The sequence below is a fragment of the Galeopterus variegatus genome, unplaced genomic scaffold (assembly GCF_000696425.1).
Source record: "Galeopterus variegatus unplaced genomic scaffold, G_variegatus-3.0.2 Scaffold186, whole genome shotgun sequence".
NCBI lineage: Eukaryota > Metazoa > Chordata > Mammalia > Dermoptera > Cynocephalidae > Galeopterus > Galeopterus variegatus.
The window spans coordinates 284,533-297,260 of record NW_007726297.1 but is presented as its reverse complement, the minus strand read 5'-3'; the positions used below and the strand labels follow the sequence as shown (position 1 = coordinate 297,260).

The 12,728-nt window shown below is 36.1% G+C and overlaps 1 protein-coding gene across 1 annotated transcript in view; it reads left to right on the top strand.

Annotated features, from left to right (window-relative positions):
• Nucleotides 1-12,728, top strand: part of RTTN (rotatin) — a 179,730-nt gene that overhangs the window by 78,907 nt on the left and 88,095 nt on the right. Inside the window, exons 30-32 of the mRNA XM_008564425.1 lie at nucleotides 6,793-6,921; nucleotides 7,388-7,498; nucleotides 11,535-11,693. Of these exons, the coding sequence (XP_008562647.1) occupies nucleotides 6,793-6,921; nucleotides 7,388-7,498; nucleotides 11,535-11,693 (399 nt within the window). The remainder of the gene's footprint in view (nucleotides 1-6,792; nucleotides 6,922-7,387; nucleotides 7,499-11,534; nucleotides 11,694-12,728) is intronic.

Below are 12,728 nucleotides of genomic sequence, written 5' to 3'. Positions count from 1 at the left end.
TATTCCTTGTTTCCAGTCTCAAAGCAAAGGCCTTTAATATTTCACCTTTCAGGATGCTGTTTATGGTAGATCCTGTGTTTTGTCAATTATTTAAAAAAAAAAAAAAAAAAAAATTTAAGGAGCTTTTTTGTCCTGCTTTAAGAGCTTTTTTTTAAAAATTGTAAATGTATATTGCTTTTTCTGTATCTTTTAAGGTAATCATATGATTTTTCTCCTATATTCCATTAAGGTGATGAATTTATATTGATTTTTTAAAATGTTAAGCAACCTTGCATTTCTGTAAACATTTCAGCTAGGTTGTAATGTATTATTCTTTTTATATTTTAATGGATTTAGTTTTCTAATGTTTTTAGAATTTTCGCATCTATTTCCTAATGTGAAAAATGTTTTTAGAATTACCGCATCTGTCTTTTTTATCATAAAGATTTTGTCAAGTTTTAATATCAAAATCATTCCATATAGTATTTTCCATTATATATAACATGAATTTTATATGTATATAATTACCTCCTTTTTCCACATAACTTTCTCTGTTTTTCTTTTTTGGAATAGTCAATTTGAATTTGTGTTATTTCACACTTAAATGGTAGAATTTGATGGTCTGGAACTTTCTTTTAGGGAACATAATAAATTATGAATTGAATTTTTAAAATAGATGTAGACTTATTAGACTTTCAGGGTTTTTTTTGTTAGTCTTAATATAAATGTGGTTTTTCTAGAATTTAAAAAAATCTTAATTTTCAAATTCATTAATGTAAAATATTCATCAAATCATCTTATTTTTTAATGTCTACTGAATCTGTAGTGAGATTCCCTTTCATTCCAGACGTTAATTCTTTCTTTCTCCATTTTTCTTGATTGGTCCTGATGGTGGTTTGTATGTTTTATTAGTCATGTCAAAGAATGAATCTTTGGCTTTGTTGATCCTCTCTTTAATGTTTTCTCCCTATTTTATTAATTTCTGCTTACACTTATTTCCTTCTACTTTTGGTTTAATTTATGGCTCTTAATCTAACATTTTAAAGTGGTGTCTTCATTGTTTTTTTTTTTTTTTTTAAGCCTTTCTCAAATATGCATTTCAACTCTAAGGACTTTCTAAGCATGGCCTTAATGATGTTGCATTCTAATATGCCATGTTTTGATCATCATTTAGTTCAAAATATTTTTAGTATGATATACAATGATGTGGTTGTACATAGTTCTGTAAGAGAACAGCTTCGCCACAGTGCCCTGGCAATTTTGCATGTGTGCACCTGGGCCACATGGTAGACCAGGCTTAACTGCAGCTGATCTAAGTCATGGCAGAATTTCCTGCGATGGCTTCTGAACATGAGAACATGGGAGGCTCGTGAGGAACTGCTTCAAGATTGATTCTCATTTACTTCACTATCTATTAGGAAGTCTGCCATGAACCTATTTCTTATTGCCTCCCAAGTTCTGGTGAGGTTGAGCTTTCTGCCTCTCTCCCCTTGGGATATAGCTGCAGGCTATAAAACTGCTTTGCTGGGCCGGCCCGGTGGCGCACTGCTACAGTGCACCGCTTGGGAGCACGGCGGCGCTCCCGCCGAGGGTTCGGATCCCACATACAGACCAGCCGCTCACTGGCTGAGCGAGGTGCGGGAGCAACACCGAGGGTTGCGATCCCGTTGCCAGTCCCGGTCTAGTACGGGCACGACACTGAGGGTTGCGATCCGTTGCTGGTCACGAAAAAAGACAAAAAGGAAAAAAAACTGCTTTGCTGCAGTATGGCATGGGCTTCTCAACAATAGAGTGCCTTACTATCTGCATTGCAGTCATCTGGCCCCTTTGTTCAGTGTTACCTTGTCCAAAGCACGGTGGGAACTGGCATCTTTGGCTATTTTTGCTTTTGCTGTTTATGTAGGTTACAAACTGTCTTAATCCAAAAACGTCTCATTGTTTCCTTTTTGTCCAAATCTGACAGCCTTGTTTTGCCTTGAAAGGTTCAGTGAAAGACAGAGGTTGGGATCATTTACTGTATTAGGACTTGAGGAAAGACTCTTGGAGGAGGCAGTGTAGAATTAGATTTTGGAAGATGAGTAAGTTGATAGATAGCAGTGGGCATTGTAGGCATGGAATCATTTGACCAAATTGTGTCTATAATTTCCTATTCTTTTCATGCTGCATGTTCCTACTGCTATTATACAATCTCTACCTACCACCAGATTATCCTTCAGAGATTGAAATCTTTCAATCCAAACCTCTTTTTTCAAGTATAAGACTCTTGGTATTCTTGCATTTTGACTCTTATCTCCATTTTTATTTTTAAAAATGAAAAATACATCTCTTGTTTTCTTTATATCTGGCTATTCTCCCTAAATAAAAAAGTTTTTATAAAAAGACTATTTCTTTCACATAGTTTCCTCTCTTCTGTGTTTGGCAGTCTCTACACAAAGTTCAAGGTCTACCTTATTTACCTTCCTTTAGTAAGCCTTTTCTTATTTTTCCATAGTTAGACACTCAGTAAATGTTGTTTGACTGCTGTCTTCTATAGACTATGTACATATAGCAGTTTATATATGTCCCTGTTACTTAATACATTGTATTTTTTCTTAATACATTATAATTTTTATTTTGTGCATTGATGTATTAGGCTCTGAGCTTGTGAGAACCACCTTTGGACTATTTCCAGTGTCCTATGGCTACCCTGTTGGCCTTGCACAGTAATTTGTACATAGTGGATACATAGTGAATCATTTAATAATATGCATCTTACATATAGTTTTAAAATTAGAATACAGTTTCAATAAAATTAGAAATTTGATATAAATGAATGTAAATGATGTGTGTTTCATTTTTGTACTTTCATTACTAAAATAATGGTTTAGGTGATGTTTGTATGTTCAGTAGTAAATTATACTTCAGATGGTGTTATCTAGAATTTTTTTTTCCAAAAGCATATTGCTTTTTAAAAAAGACTTCAAAATTATAAATACTTTTAGCTGTACTGTAAAATTTAATATGAATTTTACTGTAGCCCTTTAATAAATTTTATTATTTCTTAAATGTAAGTTTTGAAAAAGAACAAACTGTCAGTATACTGATTATCCCATGCAAGATGTCTATGATCAGAAATGTATGAACTTTTAAAACATATTAAAGAATAACCCATAATGTTTTTTAAAAAGTTAGCTTCTGTAATGCGTTTAAAATATAATGTAAACTACAAGTACTTAATTTATAGCATTATTTGTAATGTGATTTATAAATACTTCATTTATAAACTTTGTATGGAGCACATCTCTATAAAGTGAGTTTAGTACTTCAGATCAGGGATACGTGAGAACCTACTATAGCAGTAATTGAAGGAGAAACTAAGTGTTGTGTTTATATTCAGAAACTATCAGAAGTATTTTTGTTTTTAAAATTGTGTAAGAAGAGAGACTTCAGATCACACCTATGCTTCAAATACCAGAAATTAAAATGCACTTTTTATGGTATTGGAGAACAGAAAAACCCCTTAGTTTTAGGTAAGAAGTTGTGGCAAAATGGCAGTAATCTCTCTAAGTTCAGTTGTCCTTCAGGTAATAAAAATCACAGTTTTTGGGCCGACCCTGTGGCGCGCTTCGGAGAGTGCGGGCGACACCAAGCCAAGGGTTGCGATCCCCTTACCAGTCACAAAAAAGGACCAAAAAAAAAAAAAAAATCACAGTTTTTAAGCTAAGAAATAGATAAATATTGTACAGTCCCTGTTATACAGTAATGAAAAACTTGATTAACAAATCTTGATTTGATGGGGGAGAGGGGTGGGGGAAAGAGGAATTGATAAAGGGACATGAAAATCAACTACATTATATATTGATAAAATAAATTTAAAAAAACCAAAAACCAAATCTTGATTTGGTATAAACAGAGGAGGTTTTTCATGCTTCATAAAACATCTTGAGAAGAAAATCTTTGTCTTTATATTAAATGAAGAAATATATCACTTTTGTTAGAAATTGTAGCAGAGTCACACTTAATCTTAGGAGTTTCTGCTTAGTTTATTAATTGGGTAAATAGGTCTCTTTATTATACTACTGACTAAATTCATTTTTTAGGAATAAAATAAGGCTTATGTGAATGGACATTAAAACAAAGTCATTGTTGTTCCAGATGATTTGCTTCATAGTTTCTCAGGAGTTAAAGAAGCTTCCTTTTTTGAAGGGAGACATATTTTTAACATCAATATATCATGTTACTTTGTTTCTGCACAGTGAAACTGGAATGTGAATATTTGTATTTTGTAGTCATGAAATTAGACTTTTAAGCATGATTAATTATAGGTAAATTATGATAATTAAATTCTTAAAATCAGATACATAATGTGTAATTCCAGAAATCTGACAAAAAGGTCAAGTTGAAAGAAGATAATATCAAAGTTCTTGGCACATCACTTATAGACTAGAAGTAAAATCATTACACAGATGTTAGATATCTCTAATGATGATTTAGAGGAAGATAAGGACTAGATGATTGAGGAATCTTATTTTTAATGTACTGACTTAAATTTTTAAATTTTAATTGTAAAAATTTTAAACATATACGTATGTAGGAAGAATAGTAGAGTCCATGTAGCTGTTTCCCACAGTTGTTAAGCCCTGGCCAATCTTGTTTTATCTTTCAGACAAAATGTTAAATTATTTGTTTTGTGAAAATTCTAATTTAGTTTAAAGTCCCCAAATTATTTACAAATAAGTTGCTTTTAGGGCCGGCCCGGTGGCGCACTGCTACAGTGCGCCGCTTGGAAGCCCGGTGGCGCACTGCTACAGTGCGCCGCTTGGAAGTGTGGTGGCGGCGCTCCTGCCAAGGGTTCGGATCCCACATACAGACCAGCCGCTCACTGGCTGAGCGACGTGGTGACGGCGCTCCTGCCAAGGGTTCGGATCCCACATACAGACCAGCCGCTCACTGGCTGAGTGAGGTGCGGGTGCAACCCCGAGGGTTGCGATCCCGTAGCCGGTCCTGGTCCGGTACGGGCGCGACACTGAGGGTTGCAATCCCTTGCCGGTCACGAAAAAAGACAAAAAGGAAAAAAAAAAAAAAAACAAATAAGTTGCTTTTATTAACGTAATTTATGCTGTCTTTTAAAAACATCTAATTTGCTTTGCTGGATGAGTTGGAAAAAAACAAACTAAAAGGTAGACTAAGACAAAATGGTTTACATCGAAGTATTCTGTGATAAAAGCAGCGAGACCTTGGGTGGATAATTTGAAGTACTTTCTGTTGTGTGAGTGCAGATTAGAAACAGTTTTGATTGTTTTGACTTACAACAAATTTTTTCTTCATAATGTATTGGCACTTGAATACAGTTAGCATTTTTCTCATTAAACTTCTGTGAATTATGAATGATCTTTTGACTCTTTGAATTTTTTGTTGTTGTTGTTTAAGAGTTGAAAAGCTATAAAGGTTCTTGTTATTCATTCAGGTAAAAAATATTTGTTGTACCCCTTTTTTGGGGGACAATATATGATGCATACAGTAATGTTCCAAAAGAGGTTGCCACACATTTCAAAGGATTTTCTAAATCAGGGGGGAGGACTTTTCCTCAAACTATAGTTGCCTAACTTCCCATGTCTATTCTGATTCAGCTCCTCAGTTAAGTGAATGTTTCTTCATATGAAAAACATTTCCTTTGTTGTTACTCATGAAAATGTGTCAAATCTCTCAGGTACATGGGAGAGAAAAAAGTTGAGAACCAGTGATTTGAATAATAAACATATACAAGTCATCCCTTGGGGTATTTGTGGGGGATTGGTCTAGGACCCCCCCACCCCCGCAAATACCAGAATTTGTAGGTTCTCAAGTTCTTTACATGAGACACGTAAAATGATGTAGTATTTGCATATAACCTGCGCACATCCTCCCATATACTTTAAATCATCTCTAGATTACCTATGATACTTAATACAATACCTACACGTTACTTCATTTATGTGGACTCAACATAGTACTTGGCACATGGCAAATTCAAGTTTTGCTTTTTGGAATTTTTATTTTCCCCTAATATTTTCCATCTATAGTTGGTTGAATCCATAGATGTGGAACCCACAGATACGGGTGGCTAAATGTACTTGAATATGCAATAGAAATCTGAGATCACTTAGAAGTGAGGAGAATGTCCATTTACGTTTAAACCATAATAAAAGAAAATCTGGCATAACTCTGGTAGTCAGTGAGTTCTATAGAGCTAGTAATTTCTATGTATATTTTTAAACAAGATATTTATAAACTCTTTGACTTAAAGGATGTTGTAAAAATTTTTAGATGTTATAAGTGTATGCTAAATCACAATAATGTTCTAGGAGAACACTACACCTCCTTTGTACAAATTCCAAAGGGAAAAATATTTAAGAACTTTTTTTTTTTTTTCCTTTTTGTCTTTTTCCGTGTCCGGCAATGGATTGCAACCCTCAGTGTCGCCCCCGTACCGGACCTGGACCAGCAACGGGATCACAACCCTCGGTGCTGCTCCCGCGCCTCGCTCAGCCAGTGAGCGGGAACCGGTCTGCATGTGGGATCCGAACCCTCGGCGGGAGCGCCGCCGCGCTTCCCAAGCGGCGCACTATAGCAGTGCGCCACCGGGCCGGCCCTTAAGAACTTTTTTTTAACTGTGGTAAAATACATGTAACATAAAATTTACCATCTTAACCATTTTTAAGTGTATAAACTAAGAACATTCTATCTTTATGTAGTTGGGATTCAATTCAGACAAGTCAGTAGAAAGTTACATATTTCTCTTTATATGCCATTAAGAATGAAGCCACCATGAAATTGTTTACATTTGTTTTTCAGGTCATTACTTCTTTTTATGTGGAGCGTGGAGGAAATGCTATGTCCTTCATGGGAAAGGGTGTTACGAAGAGCACAATTCTTTGCTTGCTTCACTTATCCCATGAGATGATGGCTCAGGCTCAGAGCTTGGTGAGAGCATTAGAAGCTGCCTGTCTTTTGAACAGTTGCTTGGAAAGGAATGTGCTGTGTCTAACACATTTCAAGCCTATATGCTTGCTACATGAAAATGTCTCTTTTGACTTCTTTTTAGGAGACAAAAATGTTTTTTGACTACGATATTTCTTAGAAATTGTATATTACACAAATCTGAATTTTAGTTGAAATTATTTTGATTGAAATATGCACTCACTAGAAAACTACATTCTGTCTAAATCATGGAAAAACTAGCTCCTGTCGAAAAATTATGTTTAACTTTTTAAAGAGAAGCAGAGATTTTTGCTTGCCTTGTTTTAGCTAAAGAATGGATTAAAACCAAGTTTTAAGTACATTTTTACTTGCTTTTCATCTTTAAAAGTTCAGAGTTATGTTAACCCCCCTGTATGTTATTCTTAGCGACTTACCTGAAGTGTTTTTGTTCACTTTGTTTTCATTCTAGGAGTGGGTGTCACTTTGGTTCTTGCATTTGGGTAGTCACAGTGAAGAACATGTACCTACCCAACAGGGATTGACTTGGCTGATTCCATTATGGGTTGATCGGGATCCAGAGGTCAGTGTAAAGGAGAATCAAGTGCATTGTGTTTATATTAAAAGACAAATGAAACAAACATATATGCATATACACATTAATATTAGGGAGTTATTTTAGTGTCTATATCTTATGTTTTATTTAATTCATGTCTTAATTCAGGCTGCCATAAGAAAATACCATAGACTGAATGGCTTAAACAACAGAAATTTATTTTCTTATAGTTCTGGAGGATGCAAGTCCAAGATCAGGGTTACTTCATAGGTTCTGGTAAGGGCTTTCTTTCTGGCTTATAGGCAGCTGTCCTCTTGCTGTGTATTCACATGGCCTTTCCTTGTGCATGCATGAGACAAGGGGAGAGGGGGGAGATTTCTTTCTCTTCTTTTCCTTTTAAGGGCACTAATCTTACTGGTTAGGATCCCACCCTTATGACCTCATTTATCTTTACCTCCTAGAATCCCTGTCTCCAAATATAGTCACATTGGGGGTCAAGTCTTCAACATATGATTTTTGGAGGGACATGGTTTAGTTCATGAGTTTCCATCCCTATCCCACCCTTATGACCTCATTTATCTTTACCTCCTAGAATCCCTGTCTCCAAATATAGTCACATTGGTGGTCAAGTCTTCAACATATGATTTTTGGAGGGACATGGTTTAGTTCATGAGTTTCCATCCCTGGACCCCCCAAATTCATGTTCTCTCTCCTGAAAAATGCATTCATTCCATCTTAACAACTCCAAAAGTTTTAAGTTATTCCAGCATCAACTTTAAAGACTGAAGTCCAAAGTTTCATCTAAATATCATCTAAATCAGACACAGTATGATTCATCCTGAGGCTAAATTTTTCTTCAGGTGTGAACCTGAGAAACCACACAAGTTATCTGCCTCTGATATATGATGGTAGGGTAGACATTCTCATTCCCAATGGGAAAAATAGGAAAGAAGGAAAGAGTGATGGGTCCCAAGCAATTCCAAAACCTATAGCAGGCAAATTCCATTTGATCTTAAGGCTCAAGAATAGTGCTCTTTGGCTTGATGCTGTGCCTTACTGGCTCACTGGGGTTGCCCCCACTCCTACCCCCCTTCGGCTCTCTGCAAGGGTCTCACCCATGTGGCTGTCTTCAAGGGCAGGCTTGTCCTTGAGTCACTGGGCAGGGTCATCCTGGCCCATTGAAACCAGAGAGGTGGCCCCACTCTTTGAAACCAAGGAAGAAATAATCTTGCTCCCTAGGCCTGTGGTGGGAGTGGCAGCCCTGATGATCTCTGAATCTCCTTTGGGGTCATTCTTCTCTTTTTTTGAAGAATACCACATATTTGCCTATAGAATCCAAGAAATCCAACAGCATTTCTTCATTTTATCTGGCTTTCTTTGCTGATGTAATCCCATCTCTATTCCTGGTGTCTGCTGAGATGGCTGATTAAATCTGCAAGTTGCATCCATGATCTCTTTATTAAGTGGTTGTTCGGCCACACCCTTAATGTTTTCTCATTTTTTGCACAGATAGGTTGAGAATTTTTCAAATCTCCTTGTTCTTGGTCCTTTTGCTTTCCTGTTCTCAATTCGGAGGAACCCAGCCACTCCATCAATACTTTGCTTAGAAATCATCTCAGCTAGATATCCAATTTCATTGCTCGCAAGTGTTATCTTGCACAGAACACTAGAACATGAACACAGTTTATCCAGTTTCTTTGCTACTTTATGACAAGGATCACCTTTCCTCCGATAATGTGATCCTAATTTTTGTCTGAGACCTAACCAGAATCACCCCTATTGTCCATATTTCTAGCATGTATCTTAGAACTCTTTCAACCTCTAACCCCTTACCCAGTTCCAAAGCCACTTTCACATGTTTAGATATTTGTTTCAGCAGCACCCCTACTTCTCAGTATCACCAAAATCTGTATTAGTGTGCTCAGGCTGCCATAACAAAATAGCCATCCCTCGGTATACATGGGGGATTGGTTCCAGGTGCCCCCTCCCCCTGCCCCTGAGGATAGCAAAATCTGCAGATGCTCAAGTCCCTTATATAAAATCATGTAGTGTTTGCATATAACCTATGCACATTCGCCCATATACTTTAAATCATATCTAGGTTACTTATAATATTTAATACAATGTAAATGCTATGTAAATAGTTGTTTTACTGTATTTTTAAAGATCTCTATTATTTTTTGTCATATTGTTGTTTTGTGTTGTTTTTTGTGTTTTTCTCCGGAATATTTTTGATCTGTGGTTGGTTGACTCTGTGGATGTGGATGGAACCCGCGGATAAAAGTTACTGTATTTTTAAAGATCTCTATTATTTTTTGTCATATTGTTGTTTTGTGTTGTTTTTTGTGTTTTTCTCTGGAATATTTTTGATCTGTGGTTGGTTGACTCTGTGGATGTGGATGGAACCCGCGGATAAAAGAGGGCTGACTGTTTCATGGACTGGGTGGCTTAAGCAACAGAAATTTATTTTTTCACAGGCTGGAACTCCAAGATCAGGGTGCCAGCATGGTTGGTTTCTGATGAGTGCTTTCTTCCTGGCTTACAGATATCTACCTTCTACCTATGTGCTCACTTAGACTCTTCGTGGTGCATTCACGTGGAAAAAGAGAGGTTTCTCCCTCTTCCTAAGCCCACCAATCCTAGTGCAGTAAAGCTCCACCTTTATAACCTTATTTAACCTTCTAAAAATCACCTTCTGAAAACTCTATCTCCAAATACAGTCACATTCAGAATTATGGCTTTAACATGAATTTTGGGGGCACACAGTTCAATGCATAGCACCCCCTTTTTAATCAAATTCATTGGAGTACAGATTGAAAATATAAAAGAGAGAAGATTACAGAATCTATCACTTTCAGAAAGAACAGTAAAAAGTAACTGGAGAAGCCCAGCTGTTTTCAAATAGTTTAAAAGGGTAGATGGAAATTATAAGTTATAAAGCCAAAAGACATTTAATTATCATTTAATGGAATATTACCATTCCAATGCAGAATTTTATATTATTAAGTAACCTTCCAGTTTTACCCATTTGTCCACTGATTTCGAGCAAGAAATAAGATCCTATTATAATTAAACCTTGATTTCTAGAAATATTATTTGATATGAACTTATTCATTATTTTTTTTAGGCACATTGAATTTGCACTTATTACTTGACTATGTTATGACTATATTACTTATTTTTGTACCCTGTAACTATTGTTGAAACTATATTCTTGGGTCAGAATTCAGGAATTTAGCAAAGTCTGTGACTTGAACAGCAGTGGTACTATGGCAAGCATATTATACCATATCAGTCTTCTTTCAAATATTTTTCTCTAAAAATATGTTGGAAAAATATTAAATACCTTGAAAAAGGTAATTCAGTTACTCTTTTTTTTTTTTTTTGTCTTTTTTCCGTGTCCGGCAACGGATCGCAACCCTCAGTGTCGCCCCCGTACCGGACCGGGACTGGCAACGGGATCGCAACCCTCGGCGTTGCTCCTGCACCTCGCTCAGCCAGTGAGCGGGAACCGGTCTATATGTGGGATCCGAACCCTCGGCGGGAGCGCCGCCGCGCTTCCCAAGCGGCGCACTAACGCAGTGCGCCACCGGGCCGGCCCAGTTACTCTTTTGTTTTGAAAAGAAGTTTCAGGAAAGTCAAAAGCATTTATTTGGAAGAAACACTAAAAAATTGATAAAAAACAAAAGAATAGGTACCCTTTTTAAGAATTAGGAATAGAAATTGTGTTTATAAAAGATATGTAAGTGCCATGCTTTCTCTAGAAAAAGGCTTGTAAACTATAATTTTATGCTTTTTTATTTATGCCTAGTTTTAACTTTGTGTGACATTTACTTATATTTAACTTCCTTTTCTATATTATTGCTTTCTTGACTCATGGAATAGGATTTTTATTCATTCATAACCTTATATGACACTGTCTTCTCTAAGTGTCTTTTATGGTTTAGGATTATAAAACCAATGTCATATTTATAAAAGTACATTTTATGTATCAAAAAAATTAAGAATTCATGTTAGGAAATAGGGTTATTTGATTCCATAACTTCCTCTTTAATTTGAACAGGTGAGATTCACTTCACTGGGATTAGGATCAGCCCTGACCACCCTTGAAAGTGGCTGTGTGGCCTTGGCAAACAGTTGTCAGAACATTTCTGGTGGGATCTGGGGAACTGTAGTGAACATTCTTCTAGACCAGTCAGAATGCAGTATGGTGCGCCGGGAGGTATGTCTGTCCTTTTTAGCACCCACTCCCCTTTTTTTCCTTGGAAATCCGTTGTGATAATGTCTATAATCATACTTTCCTCTCTGTTCAACATGACCATTATCTCTGATTGCTGTGGGAAACCCATATAAAATGGCACTATAGAATAAAAATGGTATTAATTCACAGTAATAATTGGAGTTCTTTATTCTAAGATCAAACCAGAATACGGAATATCTTAATGTGAACTCTTCCATTTTATTACACATTGAAAAGTAATTCACAGAAAAAAAATAACTACCTCATCATTTGTAAGTCTCTTATGTTTATAAAGCTTTAGTAAAAATAAGGGGCTGTCAAATTAATTCTCTTTGTAGTATTTGTACTGTAATATATGAGAGGAAAAGTAAACCCTATTTTAATTCTTTCTAAATAGTCTGTGGCTTTCTTTTTATTGCTGCTTTTATCGAAGCGATGATTCATGCAAATTATTTTAAAAACAATAATCAAATAATACTTAGAGGCTTATGGAGAAAACAGCACTCCTGGGTTCACCATTAGCTAGTCCCCAGTTCCAAACTCAAAAGGCTAGTTTTCTTATTTGCCTCTGTGTTTTCAAATAGTAATGCTTACACTTATGGCTTACTCTTGATTTATCAACTTTAGAGCTTGTCTATTGACTTTCCAGATGGTGTTATTCTTCCATTTATCATTATGTGATGAGTTTTCATTAAATAGTCAATGTTCATGTTAGTATGATAATATAATTCGATCATCATCAGGATCTGGTAGGTTAAGTTGGACATTTGAGATTTGTATTTCTAGTTAGCAAGTTTTCAAGAGAAGTCTGTATGAGAGAGAGACAAGATAGTGGGGAGGGGTGTGTGTGTGTGTGTGCGTGTGTGTGTGTGTGTGTAAGGGAACAGAAGATAGTGGGGAGGTGTGTGTGTGTGTGTGTGTGTGTGTGTGTGTGATCTGTAATGGAATAGTAGAAACCTAACAGTTTATTTCTTAAATGCTACCAGAACAGTTTATATTACACAATTATTCTTTCAA